The 19005-nt window shown below is 46.0% G+C and overlaps 1 protein-coding gene across 2 annotated transcripts in view; it reads left to right on the top strand.

Annotated features, from left to right (window-relative positions):
- Positions 1-917: 917 nt before the first annotated feature.
- gramd1bb (GRAM domain containing 1Bb) overlaps positions 918-19005 on the top strand; it is a 75614-nt gene continuing 57526 nt past the window's right edge. Inside the window, exons 1-3 of one of the 2 annotated variants that reach the window (XM_053321410.1) lie at positions 918-1327; positions 14048-14137; positions 16825-16851. In XM_053321410.1, coding sequence (XP_053177385.1) covers positions 918-1327; positions 14048-14137; positions 16825-16851 — 527 coding nt within the window. The remainder of the gene's footprint in view (positions 1328-14047; positions 14138-16824; positions 16852-19005) is intronic. The other variant, XM_053321411.1, reaches the window with a different exon arrangement.

Raw genomic sequence — 19005 nt, 5'->3', positions numbered from 1 at the left:
CTTTTTGATTATGTGCCTGTGTTTGTGTGTGTAGTGTGGCTGCTTATCTTGGTCATCATCACCCTCAGCCTTGCCTGTACCTTGCAATCCTATCACCTCCCTCTAACCTGTAGGCAGTAACCGCAAGGAGACGACGCACTGGGGCACAAGACGGACCTCACCCTCCAGCATGGACACAACCAGCACCAATAGTGTCTTCCTCTGCTGCTGCAGCGTCAAAATGAGCACAAAGTGACAACAAACGACCTCCCAGCCTTTCCAGAACATCAGCATCATTATTCAAGGGCTGACTGTGTTCAGAGGTGCCTTCCTCTTTAGCATTAGCAACGGCAGCTAAGGTAACAGCTTGGGCAGCTTGGACAGTAGCATAGCCAGCATCTAAATGAGTGTGTGTAACTTGGCCTGCAAGTCCCTGGGGAGGACCAGCAAAGGAGTTGTGTTACAGTCCCTGACAGGCCTTATACATGTTTCATCTGCTGCTCTCAGAACAGAAGTCCCCTTTGTTATCTAATCCAGCCCTCTCTACCCCAGCCTGAGATACTGAATTTACTGCCGCAAGACTGCTCTTCAGTCTGTCAGCCAACAACTGATCTGATACATATCAACCAACAGCTGAGGAGCAGCAGAAGACCTTACTCAGACCCAAGATATCTGCTATCAGGACGTCTCAGCCATTCTTTCACTCCATTGGCTGACACATGAAGAGGGCTTTTAGATAAATAAGAGGAACTGAGGGGGCTGTGTGTGGCCCACCAGAGATTGTCAAGGATCTAAATTGTGCCTCATCTGTTCAGCACTAAAGCTCAACCTCTCAGATTTTCAGTAGTTGATAGATTGAACTGATCTGCAGTTCTTGGATCTAACAAAAAGCAGTGCATTAGGGGCTTTGTTTGCATTTAAGAGGGCTGGTCAGGACCATGAGTGACACTCTTAGACCCCCCTCGCTCCAGGTGAGCGTTCCAAGCGATGCTCCGGTATACTCAGATGGAGGAAACATCATTGTGTCAGACGGATCCATGCGATCCAGCTCCTCAACCCCGACACTCCGCCGCAAGCGTTTCAAGATGCGCCGCATGAGGAACGTGCCCAGCGAGAGGGAGACTGAAAGGGGGCGATTAACCAGCGGTCACCTTACAGCCCGGTCCCACTCCGGCTCCAAGGAATACCTTCAACTGCCTTCTATTGAGATCACGCCATCCAGTGATGAGGATGCCCCTTCTTCGTGGTCTAACTGCTCCACGCCCAGCGCCTCTCCTCGACGCAAGCGTTTCCTGTTGAGGAAGTGGCTGAAGGTCCGAGAGAAGAAGGAGCAAGGCAGTGAGAGCAGGTTGGTATGGACCTTCCCTACTCACCTCTCTCCATTCCCTCTCTCCTCCCCACACCCTCCTTACGCCATGCTGCTTAAAAGCTCCTGCTACTGCACTAATGTGTTGAATCACTAACTCATACAGAGTTAAGTTGTTGCCATGTCAACTCAGGTATTTTAAGAGATGAACATTTAGACCTGTGTATAGCTCGAGGCTTCTTTTCACCTTTCACAGTTTGATGCTGGTTAAACAGAAAGCAGCTCGATGGCCACACACACCTTAATACACTAGGTTGTTACTGTGATGTTTCTTCCAGCCGCTTCTCTCATCACCGTCTTGTGCTCACTATGAAGAGTAAAACAACTTCTTCACATTGTAAAACTATTGCAAATATCTGTCATGACAATTCAGGCCTCTTCTTGTTTTTGGTGTAGATTCATGCATGTGGATTTGATGCACTCCTCTGCAGTATCTTCTGGTCTATGGTGTGGTAGCATGTTTTGGGTCATATGGAATGGTGACCAGATTAGTGCAGGAAAACATCCTCTTTCTATGAAACCTCTAGATGACACGACACCAGTTTTAAGAAAGCGGAATGTAGAGTTAGTGTGTATTTAACCAGTACAAGCATTGTAACCATGTACAGCTCATTTTAGGTTCTAACCTCACACATGTAAAGTATTGTTGACACATTTGAGCTGCTAACCAAAATGATACTATAAAGCAAAAACTGTTACACACATATTGACAAGAACACCCTTTCAGAGCAGACCACCGCCCGGGGGTCCAAAAGGTTAACAGGTTACTTCCTTTTGAGAGCACAAATACACACAGTGTGCTTTTAAAATAAAGGATTCAGGAAATACCATAGGGTCCTGACAGCAGTATTAGAGGAAAGGTCATTGGGTTTAAAAATCAATATATTTCTTTCAATTGGATGCCTGGTTGTGAGATATACTTACATCTGAGATACAGTATGTGACGTTGGTACTAAAGCAAAGGTCACAGGGTCAACAAGATAAATGGGTGCCTTTTTACTGTAGGTGATCATCTCTGTAGCGGAAATACTGAACAGATGTATCTCAGTATCTCAGTTTGTTGAACTATTTTAACAATCTAAGTAAAGTGAGTGACCTTATTGAAACAGCAGGGGCCACATGAGTATTTACAGATTGAGGGGTAATAATTAATAATAAGGAATTTAGACAAAATATCCAATATTTCTAGTGGACTGTAATTATAATCATGGTAAAACACAACATAAGAAGAAAATGGTTATGAGACCTTCAGATCTTCAAAAACAACATGAAATAACTTGACCATGGTTCATGATGGAAGTTATTTGATGCTCTGAGGCTAGAGACACAGATTGCAGTGTCATGGCAACAATAAAATAAATATCTAGCATATGGAACAAGTATTTTTTGTTTTGTTTCTTTTTGTTTGTACCATTATACTTGAATGAGTTCTGAGTAATGTGACTGGTAGCCCACATTTATGATTTTTGGAATCTCTATCTATGACTAGATCAGTTATTTCAGATGAAACATTGGATTTCTAGTAGTTATTTCTCACAGTGTTTTGTCCTTTGTCTTTGCTGTGTCCTAAGAGACCACTTCTCACAGGTAACAGATGACAGACAGGAACAGGTACATTACTCACTCTGTCCATGTGTCTTTCTCTGAGCTAAAGACACCATCTCTCCAGAGGCATGAACGCATAACCCTGACAGCATCCCTGAGTGTGAAATACTGTCATTATGTCCTGAAGCCCAGCTCCCCCTCAGGCTGTAATATGTGGACTCTGAAATGTTCTTCAGCTTAATACTGTGCTGTGGTGTTAAGATGACATAGTTCCTACTCAGTCTGCTCCTTGCTACTAGCTACATGTCATATTTTTTAAAAAGGCTGCAGGCTTTGTCTGAGTGACATAAATAATCCAGATCTTAATGTTTAGCTTCACTCAATATTGATGAAGCAGAACAAATAGGTTTTGTCATGTGAAGATGCGAGAACACCGTGTGCTCCTGTGGACTGATGAAGAAAGATGTTTCTGATCAAGTCCGCATTTCTTCCCACATCCATTTATTGGTGCTGTCAGTGTATTTGCATGTACATGATTTTTTTAATACAATCTGACATTCAATCAAAGACTGGTTGCCTATAGGGCATAATAATCAAATAATCATATGTGAACACATGCAGGTACACAGGAACATGCCCACTGATAATGCTGTACAGTTGGTATGATGAAGCTCCTGCTGTTCTACTGCGAGCTGTTCCTACAGCACAATTAACTATTTAAAGAAGGTTGTAGTTTGAGATGTGTTAGGGTTAGGGTTATAATAATAAATACTGAATAATGTATAACCCACAAATATGTTGCTCAAACAACTGTACTAAGTAGATAGGCTTAATCAAAGAAACATTTAATGCAAGTCATTTCTTTTAGTAATGCCTTGTTCTGCAAAAGAGGAATTTAAGTTTTAGGTGAAAACCATTTGAAATATGTAATTGTGTTTTAAATTTAAGGTTTGGCTTTGTGAGGTTTAGTAACTACATGTGTATAATGGATGCAGCAAAGTACAAACTGCAATATTTCTCTTTGAAATGTACTTGAGGAAAATAAAGCCTCAAATAGAAATACTCTAGTACTAGTAAAGGGTTTACTTGAGTAAATGTATATTATGGGAACTTGGGCCTGAACTGTATACTGTTAAACCACATTTTTAAATATTAAATACAGGACACACTTTCTATATGATTGTATTTGTGTCAGTTCAGGCCTGATAGATATTATGATTAATGCAATTAGAAAACCAATAAGTATAAAAAATCTAATCAAATGAGTCTTAAACTTCCCGTTGTTCTGACAATGTCTTTCAGTTTGTTTATTGTTCATTCCACTCCTAAAACAAGACTGGACCTTTACCTCCAGCAGTAGTGACACTCATGGCTACCCTGCACTTTGCCCCTCTGAATTGGCTAACTGAGAAAAGTTATTATGTGGCTTTGGTTAACATTCCCAGTAAAATGAGTGATGATAAACTATTTAACATCCTATTGTTTGACTTGAATTGGAACTTAAATTGGCCAAAGCAGTTATAGGAATGAAACTAGAGCAAGTTAATCACTTTATGACTCAACGTTGCAACAAATGTTTTTTTTTTTGTTTTTTTTTTCACACAGTAAACACATAGGAACTTACAGAGGGGCTGTGGTTGAAACCTGCTGAAATTGCCCAGTTAATATACAAACACAGCAGACCATTTATACTTGTGATCTGTGTATGAGGGCTCAGTACAGTGTGAACTACGCTAACATGGAATTCTGCCCATGGAAGCGGAAAAAAGCACTGTAAGTATTTAAATATATATTTATTCAGATAAAGTTGAAAGGTTAACGTGTAGTACAGTGCATCAGTACTGCTGTGTGGTCTTATAGGCACAGAAGTTATTTTAAATATGTTAACACTGAATTTATGTTAAACAGTGGTTCTGAGATTACTGTATGAATTAATGCAGTGTAGCTCCTGACACACCTTAATCTTTTCTTCATGCTGATGAAGCAATTTTCTACTAAGATTGGTTTAAATCCATAAAGCTTTTGTGATGGAAGGGATAAAATCACGTGAATGTTTCGGTGTTAATCCATTCTGACCTCAAAGTAGAGCATGATCTCTGGTCATTGAGTCATTCTTTGTAGAGCTCTTGTGTTCATACTTATCATCGTGGTTGGTTAATTAGTCACATTTGTCACTCTGGCATCTTAATCTTGTCATTGTAGTCTTGTTTCTGTCTTTTGTGTCTATGGTGTAGTGTGTGTGTGTGTGTGTTTGCACATGCACATTCATTTAAGATTGTACGTATGGGAACAGTGGAAGCTTGCAGACTCAGTGGAATCTGCTGTTCTGCAGCCTGATAAGAGCAGGGCTATTTTGAGGAAGTGGTGCAATATCTTTCACCAAGCTTCACTGCTTCCACCTCATCCAAGCATTTTAATGTTTCAGACACACGACCTCTCAAAACGCAACATAGGAAAACAAGACATTGGTTATAAACCTCAAGACATTTTTATTTTAGAAGTCTGTGAGTTCCTCAAACAGAAGGACAAAGATGTTGAAATGATGATGAAATGACTTGTTATATCTCACACAGGCTTCGCCCTCTACTGGACTCTATGGGTACTATACTCCACCAATCGCGTACGCGCGATGGCCCACTGAAATTTTGCATGTACGTAGCCGGCCGCTAGGGCGTGCCTACCTGACCCGCCTCCTTCGGCGGGTATATAAGCAGGTGCATCGCCAGCTGCCCTCATTCCTTTTTACTTCAGCGATCGGCGAGTGCCCACTGTCACATCATCTCCTCGGATGGAGTCGCCGCTTCAGGAAACAAGACATTGCCCGGCCTGCCCCAGCGGCATCATCGCTCCGGCAGACCGGCATCTACTCTGCTACGAGTGTCTCGGGAGAGAGCACGCCATCGCCGGGTTAGAGCGGCGCCCGGCCTGCGTCTGCTGCCGAGACCTTCCCCGTGTTCGCCGCCAGCAGCGAGCTGACTACTTCTCCGGCGAATCGCTTCTCACCTTGTCTCCTGACGGCAGTGAGGAAGAAGAAGAAGATGACGCCATGGAGGAGGAGGACGCCGCTCCGGCATACACCACCGCCATAACGCCTGATGAAGCTCCGCCGCCCGGGCCCGACTCAGCCTTTGGTCCCGGCCCGCCGCCGCGAGGAGACGAGGACGAGGATGATGAGCTCTCCGTCTCTGACGCCTCGGCTGTTTCCGGCACCGCTTCAATCAAGCTGGACTTCCCGAAAGTCATGACGGCGGCAGCAGAGTGTGTCGGGCTTCCCTTGCCCCCTCCGCTGCCACCGAAGCCTGTGAGCCGACTCCGTCAGGGGTTTTACGGCCCGGCTCAGCCACCCCGACCTGTGTTCATCTCCCCAGCGCTCCCCGACATTTGGCAATGTGTGCGAGCGTCTTGGCAGGAGCCGCTGAAAACCAAAGCGACGGTCGTGGGTATGACGTCTTTCCTGCGTGTGCAGGGCCAAACGGAGACGGTGTTCCCCGGTGTGCCCCCGCTGGAAGAGGCTCTTGCTGCGCTCATTATCCCACAGTCAGCTGGTTGGTCAGGGCACAGGAAGCCGCTACCACCGCTGCCACAGGATAAAGATACGCTGGAATATTTGGACAAAATATTTCAGCTGGGCGCGCAACTTGCAGCAGCAGCAAACAACTTGGGTGTGCTGGGCGTCGCGGCAGCAGCTTCACTGTCGCGTGACGCCCCCCCTTCCACTGACGCTGTTGATTGTCTCGACCGTACTGTCGGTCAGATCAACAACCTCATCCAGGGCGTCGCTACTGCTGCTGGGCGTGTGATGTCGCTGTCGGTCGTCGGCTCTCGCCACGTCTGGCTTGGCCTCACCGCCCTCCCCAGAAGGGATCGAGAGGATCTCCTGGCCGCACCAGTGTCGTCAGACGGCCTCTTTGGCTCTCTCACCACGGTGACACAGCGGCTAAAGAGGCTGGAGGAGGAAAAGGCGCAGCTGAGCCGCCATCTGCCGCTCGCTGTCGCCGCCAAGCAGCGAGAAAGGACGCTGCCGCGTCGCAATGCTACGGCGAGGAGGAGAGAGCGTCGCCAGCGGAGAGGCTTCTCCGCGGCGACCCCCCCAGCTGACCAGCAGCCGGTTCCGCCGGCCCCACCACAGCAGCGCCCTCCACGGGAGGCGAGCGTGTCTCGCCCCGCAGCACGCGGCACCAGCGGACAGAGGCCCCGGCCGAAGCTGTCCTGTTCCTGGGGCGCACAGCAACCAAAATGACAGCTAATGGGAGGAATGGCGCAAGCGGGTTGCTCCGCCACCCTCCCTCATGGTTCATGTTATGGTTCTGTATGTTCTGCTTGTGTAACTAAACGTGCTGAAAATGTTGAAACTGTTTTTATTAAAACACGTTACACCATTAAAAGCGCAAAATCCTCCCCTCCCATACCCCCGGCTTGCTGGACAGCCCCGGTCGGTGTAGCTTACGCTGCACCATCCAGCGGGCTGCCGGTAATGTGTGCTCCACCGTTGCATCCCCGCAGCGGGCCCGGCGTACGAGGCCCCCCGGTCACGGTCACTCAAGCACACACACAACACACACCCTCAGCCGCATCCTGTGTGAGTAACAAGGCTGAGCGGAAGATTGTTGTCTCTTTTAACCGGGAAAGATCCGCGGTTGTCCCTCCATATGAGCGCTACAACCGGCGGCGATGCATAGGTAAATATCGCTCCCCACCGGTTGTAGCGACCACACCGCTAGCCTCGCGCGGGGCTAACCGGCACAGTGCTACTGTGACGGCCGGCCCAGCGCAGCTCGTTCACCGGCTGACAGGCGATGATTACCACCGCCTAGCCGCCGGCTACGACGAGGCTCCACTTTCTAACAAAGACAGGGTTAGCTTGCGTACGCGCACTCAGACCGTGACGTTACTCAGCTGCAGCACCGTTCGTTTAACCCGCGCCGCTACATCGAAACGGCCGGGTTAACACGAGCCAGCCCCCCGCCAAACGGCAGCGGAACGGTCAGAGTCCCTGTCCAAGCGGTCAAGGCCTCTGACCGCTTCGCGAGGCGGGCGTTAGCGGCTAGCTGCTCGCTAACGGCGTCGCGGGCCCCTCGCAATCGCCGGGTGGAGCTCGCTGAAAGTAAAAGCGTTTCTCCTTGGTACGCATGCCGTGAAGCTGAGCTAAACAACCCTGCCTGTTCCCCTGTTATTATTTCCACGGAAGAAAATGACAGCAGTAGGGACAGTGTTTTTCCTGTGACTGTAAAATGTCGGACGGTGAAGAGGCGTTCAGGTGTCGCCTCACCGCCTCGGACATCAGAGTTGCGTTCACGGACGACCACGGCGGCTCGTAAACCGGGCCTGCTGCGTTCAGGAACGACTCAGCCCTTTCACAGAGGGCCCCCCATGGGCCGAACTCCCTTTTATGGCGGGTTTGGCGGCGGAGAGGGCCGAAATTGTGTACCACAATTTTCTGAAAGCCGCTCCACAGCTGCCTGCGCGTCCCCTCACGTGGTTTCACGAGGAGTGGCGAAGCAGCTGTGTGTTGACGAACTGGCTGGACAGGACCCTCAAACTAGGATATTCTCTCCAGTTCTGCGGGCTCCCACCAGCATTCAGAGGCATACGGGCGATAAATCTATCCTCTCAACAAGAGATAGATTTTCTCGAGAGGGAAATTCAGGACCTGATATCAAAACAGGCTGTGTCAATTGTCCCTCCCCACGACAGGGAACGAGGTTTTTACTCCCCATACTTTTTGGTCCCCAAAAAGACGGGGGATTACAGACCCATCCTGGACCTCCGTGCCCTGAACATGCGTATCGGTCGCAAAACGTTCCGCATGCTGACCACGAGGAAGCTGCTGGAGCTCGTCCAGCCAGGCGACTGGTTCACAACCATCGACCTGAAGGACGCTTATTTTCATGTCGAGGTGGCGCCAAAACACAGGAAGTTCCTGCGTTTCGCCTTCCAGGGAACAGCCTACGAATACAACAGGCTCCCATTCGGCTATTCCCTGGCCCCCCGCACGTTCAGCAAATGTGTGGACGCAGCACTACAACCGTTGCGTGGCCGAGGCATGAGGGTCTTCTTTTATTTGGACGACCTCATTGTGATGGCCAGGTCCAAACAATGGGCCATTTTTCACACAGCTCAGTTGATACTGCACCTGACCAGATTGGGGTTTGCTATCAACTGGAAGAAGAGCACCCCCCAACCGAGCCAGCAGGCCGAGTACTTGGGGATGGTGCTCGACTCCGTCAGACTGAGGGCCGTTCTGTCGGAGTCCAGACGGACGGCCCTGCAGCAGGAGGTCCTCAAGCTGCGACGGGGCTCACGTGTTACAGCCTTGACAGTAATGCAGGCACTGGGGCACATGGCGGCAGCTCACCCGGTGGTTCCACTGGGACTGTTGCACATGCGCCGCCTGCAGAGATGGTTCACCGGCCTACACTTAGACCTCAAGAGGCAAAAGTTTCGGCTGCTGACAGTCCCCCCAACAGTGCAGGACAACCTGCGGTACTGGGGGTCCCCTCAACATCTGTTAACCGGGACGCCGCTGGGACGGGTGACCTCCTACACAGCGGTGTTCACGGATGCCTCCCTGAAGGGGTGGGGAGGCACCTGCCTGGGGAAGGCGATAGGTGGTGTGTGGCCTCCGGGGGAGGTACGCCACATCAACCTACTCGAACTACAGGCAGTGTTACTGGTTCTCCAACACTTTGGTCCCCTACTAAAGGGGAGACACGTGCTGGTGAGGACCGACAACCGCACCACGGTCGCTTACATCAACAGACAGGGCGGTGTACACTCCGCAGCCCTGCTAGTGATGGCAGAGAACCTGTGGTCATGGGCTTCAGAGCACCTACAATCTCTGAGAGCCCTCCACATTCCAGGGCTCGAAAACAGGGGGGCCGACCTTATGTCGAGGGGCGGTCCCCTGGACGACGAGTGGAGGCTGCAACCAGGAGTGGTGCAGCAGATCTGGTCACGATTCGGGAGGGCAACGGTAGACCTGTTTGCCGACAGGTCGAACACCCACTGCCCTCTCTGGTTCTCCCTGAGGCCGCAGGACCGTCCACCCTTGGGGGTGGACGCGTTTGCACACGCGCCATGGCCAAGAAGGCTGCTTTATGCCTTCCCCCCCCTCCACCTCATCCCCCAGCTACTGGAGAGAGTGAGAGTGGAGCGGCTGAGGGTCATTCTGGTGGCCCCCGACCGGCGGTCAGCCCCGTGGTACGCGGTGCTGACCCTGATGGCGGTGACTCCACCATGGCCCATCCCCCAGTTCCAGGGGGCGCTGTCGCAGGAGGCGGACGCAATACAGGCGCTGCCGACCCTGGGCCAGCCGCTTCAGGCCTGGCTCCTGAGAGGGACAGGCTGATGCGGGCTGGGCTGACTGCTCAGGTGGTGCAAACCATTCAGGCGGCTAGGGCTGGGTCCACCATTGCCTGTTACAGGCCAAAATGGTTGGGTTTCCAGCGGTGGTGCAAGGAAAGGGGAGTGGACCCACTGACATGTCCAGTGGGGGACACTCTTTCCTTTCTACAGCTTTTGGTTGATAGAGGGCTGTCTCACGCGACTATCAAAGTTTACGCTGCAGCCATCTCATCATGCCACGAGGGGTTGGGCGGAGGTCCAGTCTTCGCCCACCCTCTGGTGAAACGATTCCTGCAGGGGGTCAGAAGACAGCGGCCTGTGGCACGCACTTCTGTACCACAGTGGGAATTGCCGTTGGTGCTCGAGGCCCTTACTAGGGACCCCTACGAGCCCTTAGAACACTCCTCTCTAAAGGCGTTGTCATTCAAGACAGCATTGCTTCTTGCTCTGACGTCAGCCAAAAGAGTGAGTGAATTGTGCGCCTTGTCGGTCCACCCGAGTTGTTTACTCCTACGTGGGGACCACAGCGGTGCCATCCTTAAACCGAACCCTTCTTTTGTTCCCAAGAACATAAGAAGTTCATTTCGGTCGAGAACTATTCAACTGGAGGCTTTTCACCCTCCCCCTCATGGGGATTCGAGGGAGGCGAAACTGCATCTCCTGTGCCCTGTACGTGCGTTGACATGTTATGTCGACCGCACGGCCACCGTCAGAAACACAGAACAGTTGTTGGTGTGTTATGGTGACGGGACGGCTGGCAGAGCCTTGTCCAAGAAACGCTTGGCGAAGTGGCTGTGTGAGGGTATCTCCGCAGCCTACAGTCAAGCGAATCGGGAGCCGCCCGCTGCGGTTCGGGCGCACTCCACACGAAGTGTGGCGACGTCTGCGGCCCTGTTCAGCGGTGCGAGTGTTGAGGACATATGTACGGCAGCATCGTGGTCTTCACCCTGCCCGTTCATACGGTTCTATCTCTTGGACGTGTCAGGCTCCTTCTCCAGATCTGTGCTCACCATAGGGTCACAGGACATGTGAGAAGAGGGATGTGTCGAGTGTTTTATACTCGGCCCCCACAGGGTGTCATGCACCGGCATTGGGTCGCGCTCAACTAAGACGCGGGCAATGAGGTGCGAGGTTAGACCACAACCTCACCCAGTCTAGCCAGATGCTGCTAACTGGGGGGAGGTTGGATCCGTTATCACTCCGCATGGCGGCTTAGATCAATAAAGTGATGGCTGGGTCTGGTACCTAACCTGTAGCTGGCCTGGTCAGTGGGCGGAGCCTCTCCCGCGGCAGGGAGTACATAAATCTGGCTTCGCCTACTGTACCCATAGAGTCCAGTAGAGGGCGAAGCCTGTGTGAGATATAACGAAGGTTACGATATTGTAACCCTAGTTATATTAGCACAGGCGGAGCCCTCTACAAAGGGACCCTGCCGCTCTTTCGCCTTACGCTGAAGTTTGGTGGAATGAGGGCAGCTGGCGATGCACCTGCTTATATACCCGCCGAAGGAGGCGGGTCAGGTAGGCACGCCCTAGCGGCCGGCTACGTACATGCAAAATTTCAGTGGGCCATCGCGCGTACGCGATTGGTGGAGTATAGTACCCATAGAGTCCAGTAGAGGGCTCCGCCTGTGCTAATATAACTAGGGTTACAATATCGTAACCTTCGTTTTGAAGCATCTCTGCAATGTTCATCATTGACACAGTATATTGATAGATCAGCGTGGATAAGGAGGCACCATCCACCACATAAGCAGTTATCATCAGGACATTTTATTCTAGTAAAGGTAAATTAGTACATTGTGACCAACATTGCATTATTTGTCTTTATTTATTGCAACGCCAATTAAATGCAATAAATGCTTGCAGTTTAATTTAATTGTCTAATACAATAATTGACAAATGTTTGAAGATCATATGGCTATCATAACGAGATACTAACTGACATAAGAAATAGATCCATATTTAGAATATTAATGATCTGCTCTGGACAATATTATAGATGGTTGTCTTAAAATCAGCAGCACTATGTTTTGTTACGCCTCTTTGCTATCATGTTCAAAGTGCATATTCCATCAATTGTGTATGAGTAATGAGTGATTTAGTGAGGGCCCATGCCATGTAAACGTAGTGTTCATGTGATTTCAAATGAACGTGCACTTAAGGACAGGGGTAAAACACTGAATAAAACACATCTGCCAGTATGGTGCATATGTTTTTCATATGATAGAACAGTGTGCAGACGCGGCATCTGCTGCAGAGGGGGCATAAGTTCAGATGTGAGGCAGTGGAGCTGAAGTGATATTCTACCAAAAATCTACTAACAGCAGCTGAATCATTCAAAACATAATCTACTTGAAAGGGCAATGATAATGTTTAATGTAGATTCTGTTCTGAGTTGTGCAATGGTAGAAAGTTAGAATAACAGTTTCATATGTATCAATCTCATCTGCTCAAATGTACAAGTGGTACTGTTTGCTGCATATTAAGTCTAACCTTTTAAAGTCATTTTTTTGATGAAAACATTCATATTTCAACCATAATGCTGTTATTGTATAATTGAATGCACCCCAGTATTGACATTGACACATTCACAATTATATGTTTATTATTCACATTCACAGTTATATTTTATTTGGGGAAAAATGAAGAACTCAATGGTGAAGTCATTTGTTTCAGATGTTCACTCTCCAAATAAGTAAAGCTATATCCATATTTCACTTTTTTTTTAAATAAGATTTTAAGGCTTATCAGCATATTAAATAAGTACAGTACAACTGGAATGAATACAGTGTACAAACTACAGAGATAACTATTAAACTTAAAAAGTGTTTTCAGAGTGTATCTACAGCACAGAGCACCAAAACATTCTCAGCCTCCCAAAATCTGCATTTTTGTCCATTCCAGTGTTCCTCCAGGACTTCCTTCAGAGCATGAATGCTGTTGGAAAGAGATTATAGTGCCTTGCAGAGTTAGAGTGTGAATTAATTAAGACCTTTCCTAACAGACTGGCTTTATTCTTAAATGTCAAAGTGTGGAAAGAGATGACAGCAGAATCTTAAAATAGGGAGGTCATCTCTCGTGAAAAAAATGTCAGGCAAGCCACTTTGATATTATTTACATCAAACAACATGAAATAGGAAAGTAATTTAATAGAAAATAAAGTTGAACTTGCGTAATTCATTGAATAGATCACTTAAAATGATTTCTGGGTGTGAAGGAACTCATGTTTAGCTTTATTTTTGTTGTTTTTATTGATTATTCTTGACTCATGCATTCATTTATAAGTCTACAACCCTCTTACTGTATTATCAGAAGCTCCATCTTTGGCATAGCCTGTATCATATAGCCCCCTCTAGTGTTATTACTGGATATGTGCATGTCTAGGACTTGCACAACTACATACAAAACGGAGCAAGCTGTCATGCTTATATTGACAGTAGCTATATATATATTAGACTGTTTATTTGCACAGCTGATGTTGAGATTTATGGCAGTGTGACAGAAACTGTGACATCTTTACCTCACAGGGCATAAGGTGACATAGTGCAAAGCAGTTAAAAATGAATGAAATATAAAAATTAACTGACAAGTGTATATAACATGGTCTATTTACTGTATGCTATGCTATGTTTAAGCACTCACTGAGGTGTTTTTTGTTTGCAAGTAGGCACTGATCAATTAGGAAACTCACAACAGGGCTTATACTGTACATAACATTAACAGGAAATGTGTAAACATAATCAGATTTACTTTTCAGTTTAATAGAAGCACATTTTTACTGAAGCTTACTTTTCTATTGTGTGATACACAGCAGCCAGCAGAGCAGCCAGCAAAGCAGCCAGCAGAGCAGCCATGAAGATGACAGCAATCGCTTCTTGACGCCGTTAATCCGAGAGGAGAGGTGAGCAGTGTGTATTAATTCCTGTTGATTTGTGTGTATTTGTGTTGCCTTTTTGTCTCAACTTCCCAAGTTGCTCACAAACCACCAGTTGTGTTTTAATGAAAAATGGAAAATGTGTAAATCAGAGGGTTAAATCCAGGAATTGGTCATTGTGGAAAATGAATGCTACAAATATTTGTTCAAACTGATGATTTGTTGAGTCCAGTGAACTCATCATAAAGTCAGGGTACATAGGACATGTGGTATGTGTCTATCTATCCCACAATGTCACGTGTAGACACATGATAGAGGAAAGAATAATCAACAGAAAAGTCAAAATGTTAATGTATTCCATAAATTCTGGCCACATCTGACCATTTCTTGCATGCATTCTCCACCAGAGGGCACTTTCTCTTCATACTGGTGTTCATGGTCAGACAAAAGTATTGCTGTGTTACATCATCTGTTTACTTCTGACTTTTGATGTTGTCACTTATTTCCTTACAAAAAATGTACAAAGATAATAATAGAAATTCAAACCTTCCACCAACTACCAAGATTTGCATCAGAAGAAACTCATTATTTGCTTTTAAAACATCTACAAAGTTGTAACTGTGTGTGTGTGTCTGTGTGTCTGTGTGTCTGTGTGTCTGTGTGTGCACCTGCTAGCCTGGAATGTCATATATGGTTTCCCTGAAGTAAAGAGGTACAGTCAGAGACAAACTTACTGAACCAACTCAGGTGACAGATAGAGGTTGTATTGGGAAAGTAAAACTACTTGCATTAGTGAACTTTTTGAAGAACATACCAGCAGTAAAGAGTGAATTACACTGATTCAAGGGCAAAAGTGGTAAGCACGAAGTCGTATTTGTGTTTGATTTGATAAAAAGATGGTGCTTGTAATACTTTTACATAGACAGTATGACACAGATTTGGCCTCCATCACATACATGCAGTTATGTTGATATGTGTTTGAAGTATCAGATTCAAATCACTGCTAACATTTCTAACACGTGTATGGACATTTTAGCCTTTATTCTATATATGCCGAACCAAATATGGAACATAACAGGTTAATATCAAACCGGGGACTTTGTTGTTGCATGGTATTCATCCCATTGTTGGATCAATAGTTATCAGAATTTAAATTTAAAACAGCACAACAAATTCTAGGTTAATCTGACATTCTGATGCTTTTCACCAGTTATAAAATGTATCAAAAACTAGAATATAAAATGGGATTATTCGTAAATAGTTACTGTACACACACTCATCAAAGAGATGTTAATAGTAATACCTAATTTATCAAAAGAGAGAAAGTAGTTAAATAGAAATTTCTGAAATGGAAAATGTGTAGGAATCCTCTTTAAGCTTTGCAACAACCTCCCACTTAGCTGTCTTTGCCTTCAGCTGTGTCTCTGTACTCTACACCAACACTCTTACTCTCTGTCCTGCACTCGTCTCCATGGTTCTCTCTCTGGCTCTCCCTCCCGCTCTCTCTCGTTGCGCTGCGTCTCCACTCGTGCGAATTAGGAACAGTACCTGTCAAACCTATGGGATTTCCTGCCGCTCTTCTTTTTTCTGTGCCGGTGAGAGCTAGTGAGGGGTGTCTGCAGCAGCTGCAGGGAGAGCAGCGTTCTGTAGCCGGCTTTAGAGGGCACGGAATGTCATGTCTCCTCTGCAGGTAAAACAGCTGCATTTCTGTGTGGGGGCGGGGGGGGGGGGGGATGCACCTCTGCCTGTCCAGAACTCTACCTGTCTCGCCTTCTCCATGTCCGTCTGGTCTTGTTTTGCTTTCATTACTCTCACTGCGTCTGTCTGACTGTGTGTCTGCTGCAGTTGGCTCAGTGTGCTGCGTGCGGCTGCATTTTCTGGTGAAGTGAAAGCAGGCTGCCGGCTGTTATGTACCACTAGCTATGATTATTGCTGCTGCTGCCAGTTTATCATGGTATCCACAATGGTTTAGTAGAGAAACTGATGAAACGGGCACAAAGACAAGTTTGCTAATTTGCTGTCATTTTCTGGTATTTGCATCTGAGGCTTGTGCTAAGTTCGACTGCCTCCACTACAACTGCAGATCCAGTTATGTAATATCACAATGTGACTTTGCTAAGACATGTAACATGACTCATCAGTGAAGATGACGCAGCACATGATTGTGAGGCGTGAATCAGGATTATATACTGTGAGACGTGCCACCTCAGGGTCCATTTATAGTGCGTGGTATAGCTTTATATAACAGTACATTGCAATATTTATGTAGTCTGTTTATTAAAGGCATGCAATGCTAACACTGCAAATATAAGCAGTACATTAGCACTGTATAAAAGAGAACAGTGTTGTTATAAGCATTTCAAGTCTTGCATTTGTTATTAGTTATACTGTAACTCATCCAAGGAAGCATTCATGACTAGATTATGAATGTTATGTTATCAAGCATAAAGTTGGTATATACAAGTAATGGATACTTCATAGGAGGAGTCATAGTTGTCTACAAGACAAAAAATGTCTTAAACCGAATCTGCTGACAGCTTATATTGTATGTTATAAACCATTTATTTATTTGTTTTATGGCGTGCCAAGAATTCTTCACTTAGTTACTCATTACTATTGTTAGTTGTACTTGAAGTTGCAGTACAGTGAACAAGAATTTCATCTGAGCTGTGGATTCAGTGCCCCATTAGTAAATTTCCTCTCTTGTTCTGCAGGTCTGACAGTGCAGCGGACAAAATCGGGTAAGTCTGCTGTCTGACTGCTCAACGCACTCTTCTTTTACCTACACAAGTGGGCTGGTGGGTTTATGGGGCCGGCCCTGCTGTCACCCCATTTGCCCTGGCCCGCCCACCCCTGCATGTGACACAGATTCGAGGCTTTGTCCACCAACCAAGGTGTCTGAATGCGCTTTACATTTGGAGAGGCCGGCTAGTGAATACAGTTGCAAGCCATGGAATGCCATTGTTTGCTTTTATTGGACAAACAACATCAAACACAAACAGGGCTTTGTGAGTCGGAGACTATTGTGGAGCTTTTTAGTCTTTTAGCCAGCCGGCTGGTGGCAGGTCAGCACTGTGGACACACACTGCAGGCACAGACACTTGATTCTTAAGGGTGTGAAGGGCTTTGCTGTCACAAGAGGCACTGTGCCAGTCCTGAAGGGAAAGGGTTCAAGACACAAGCTGAAAAGGTGGGTGATTGGTAATGTTTGTGGTCTGAGGGGCACTGCTTGATGTTTCAAATGGTCTTCCACGTGTTATTTGGTGTAGGAGAACATGAATGTGGATTTATTTAATATTGCAAAAGTCATGCTCTGAATATGCAAAATATACATCTATCTTATGCTTACATTTGTCTCAAAGTGTTTTATGGCTTTCTATACTGGAATAATGAATCATAAATAATCTGCAAAAAAAAGGAAGAATGGCTTTAATAAAGTTACCTCAGCACTGATTGCATATTGTGCATTATTTAATTATTTAAGATGAAGTGTAGCTGTGAGAAGCAACAATCACTGCTTGCTATGAGGCGACAACCAGGAGAGCTCTTTGCTTTTTGGCGGGTGTGTGTGATGTGCACTGTGCGTGCAGTGATTAGTCAGGAGAAGTGGTGTTTGTCTGGCACATTTTCTGAGCTGAGTGGACACTGTTAGTTTGGTGATTTTGTGTGTATGTGCACGTTCTGGTATGTGTGTGTCTGGTTTGATATGCTTTGAGTGGTCAGTCATGCGAGTTGGGTGAGTAGTGGGCCCCAGCCAGGTTTGAACCACTAGGAGTCTCTGTACTCCAACGCACAAACATGAAATGGTTTACTGAACCCAGTCTGTGTTCCCTGTCTACAAATAATCTGTAGCTGACATCAACTTGTAGCAACTTAACCGTTAAGTCTATTTCTGCAGTTTGTATGTTTTTCTTTGTGATTATTTTATAGCAGTCAATGTATTTTTTTTGGTTTGGTCATTCAAACATTAGTTGTGTCTATTTTGGAGAACTGAGGGAAATTCAGATGTTACAGGCTCAGTCTCTTGTTGCAGCAGCCTTCTGCTGTAGAATGGAAACACAGGATCCACAAATATACAAATGGATAGGTGGCTCTGTTGCAATGTACAGATTGAGATGTTGCTTTTTGTTTAATTTAGCATTTATCTAATAAATGCACCTAGCTGGTTTTACCAGCCGTGAAAGTCCTTCTAGATGACTAATTAAAAATCTTTTCCCACAGTCTTTCTCATAGCATGAAAGAGCACATACTGCACAACACATCATCTGCATTATCTTTGAAATAATGCTTGAATTACACATTTTACCATGTAGTTAACACCTCCAGAGAGTGTAATCAAATTGGGAAAAGGTAGTGGTCGGGTTGTAAAGGGTTAACAGAGCTAGGATTATGTACTCATTAAATGCTAATTGTACTGTTAGCTATTTATACTTAACCAATCTGATGAATATGAGTTAGACTCATATAGTGACAAAATATAGAGCACATAACCCAGAAGACACAAAAATATTTATTTTTTAATTTTTTTTATTTATTTTTTAATATATATACAATGGCCAAGCATATATATTATCCATAATTGTGTTGTAATAGAACAATATAAACTGTGACAGTAGTGCAGCCTTTCAGAACATGAAAAATGACAAAGATCTACTGTACACAGAAACCAAATCCCATATGCTATCTATTTTCATACTGCAGTGTTGATAGTATGATACATTTTGTGGATCTACAACCAGATAATGTTTTATTTTCTTACTGTACCCTCTGTAACCCCACTGCAGATTTTGTCGTAGTCATGAATCACGCAACTGTACAAGATCAATAGTTAGTTTGTTAAAAAGGCAACTGTAAATAATTTATATAAAAAGCCCTCTGGTTGGCTGAAGCGGGCA

This window comes from Scomber japonicus, chromosome 6, assembly GCF_027409825.1.
Source record: "Scomber japonicus isolate fScoJap1 chromosome 6, fScoJap1.pri, whole genome shotgun sequence".
NCBI lineage: Eukaryota > Metazoa > Chordata > Actinopteri > Scombriformes > Scombridae > Scomber > Scomber japonicus.
The sequence above is the reverse complement of the archived record's forward strand: the minus strand, read 5'-3'. Positions and strand labels throughout refer to the sequence as shown.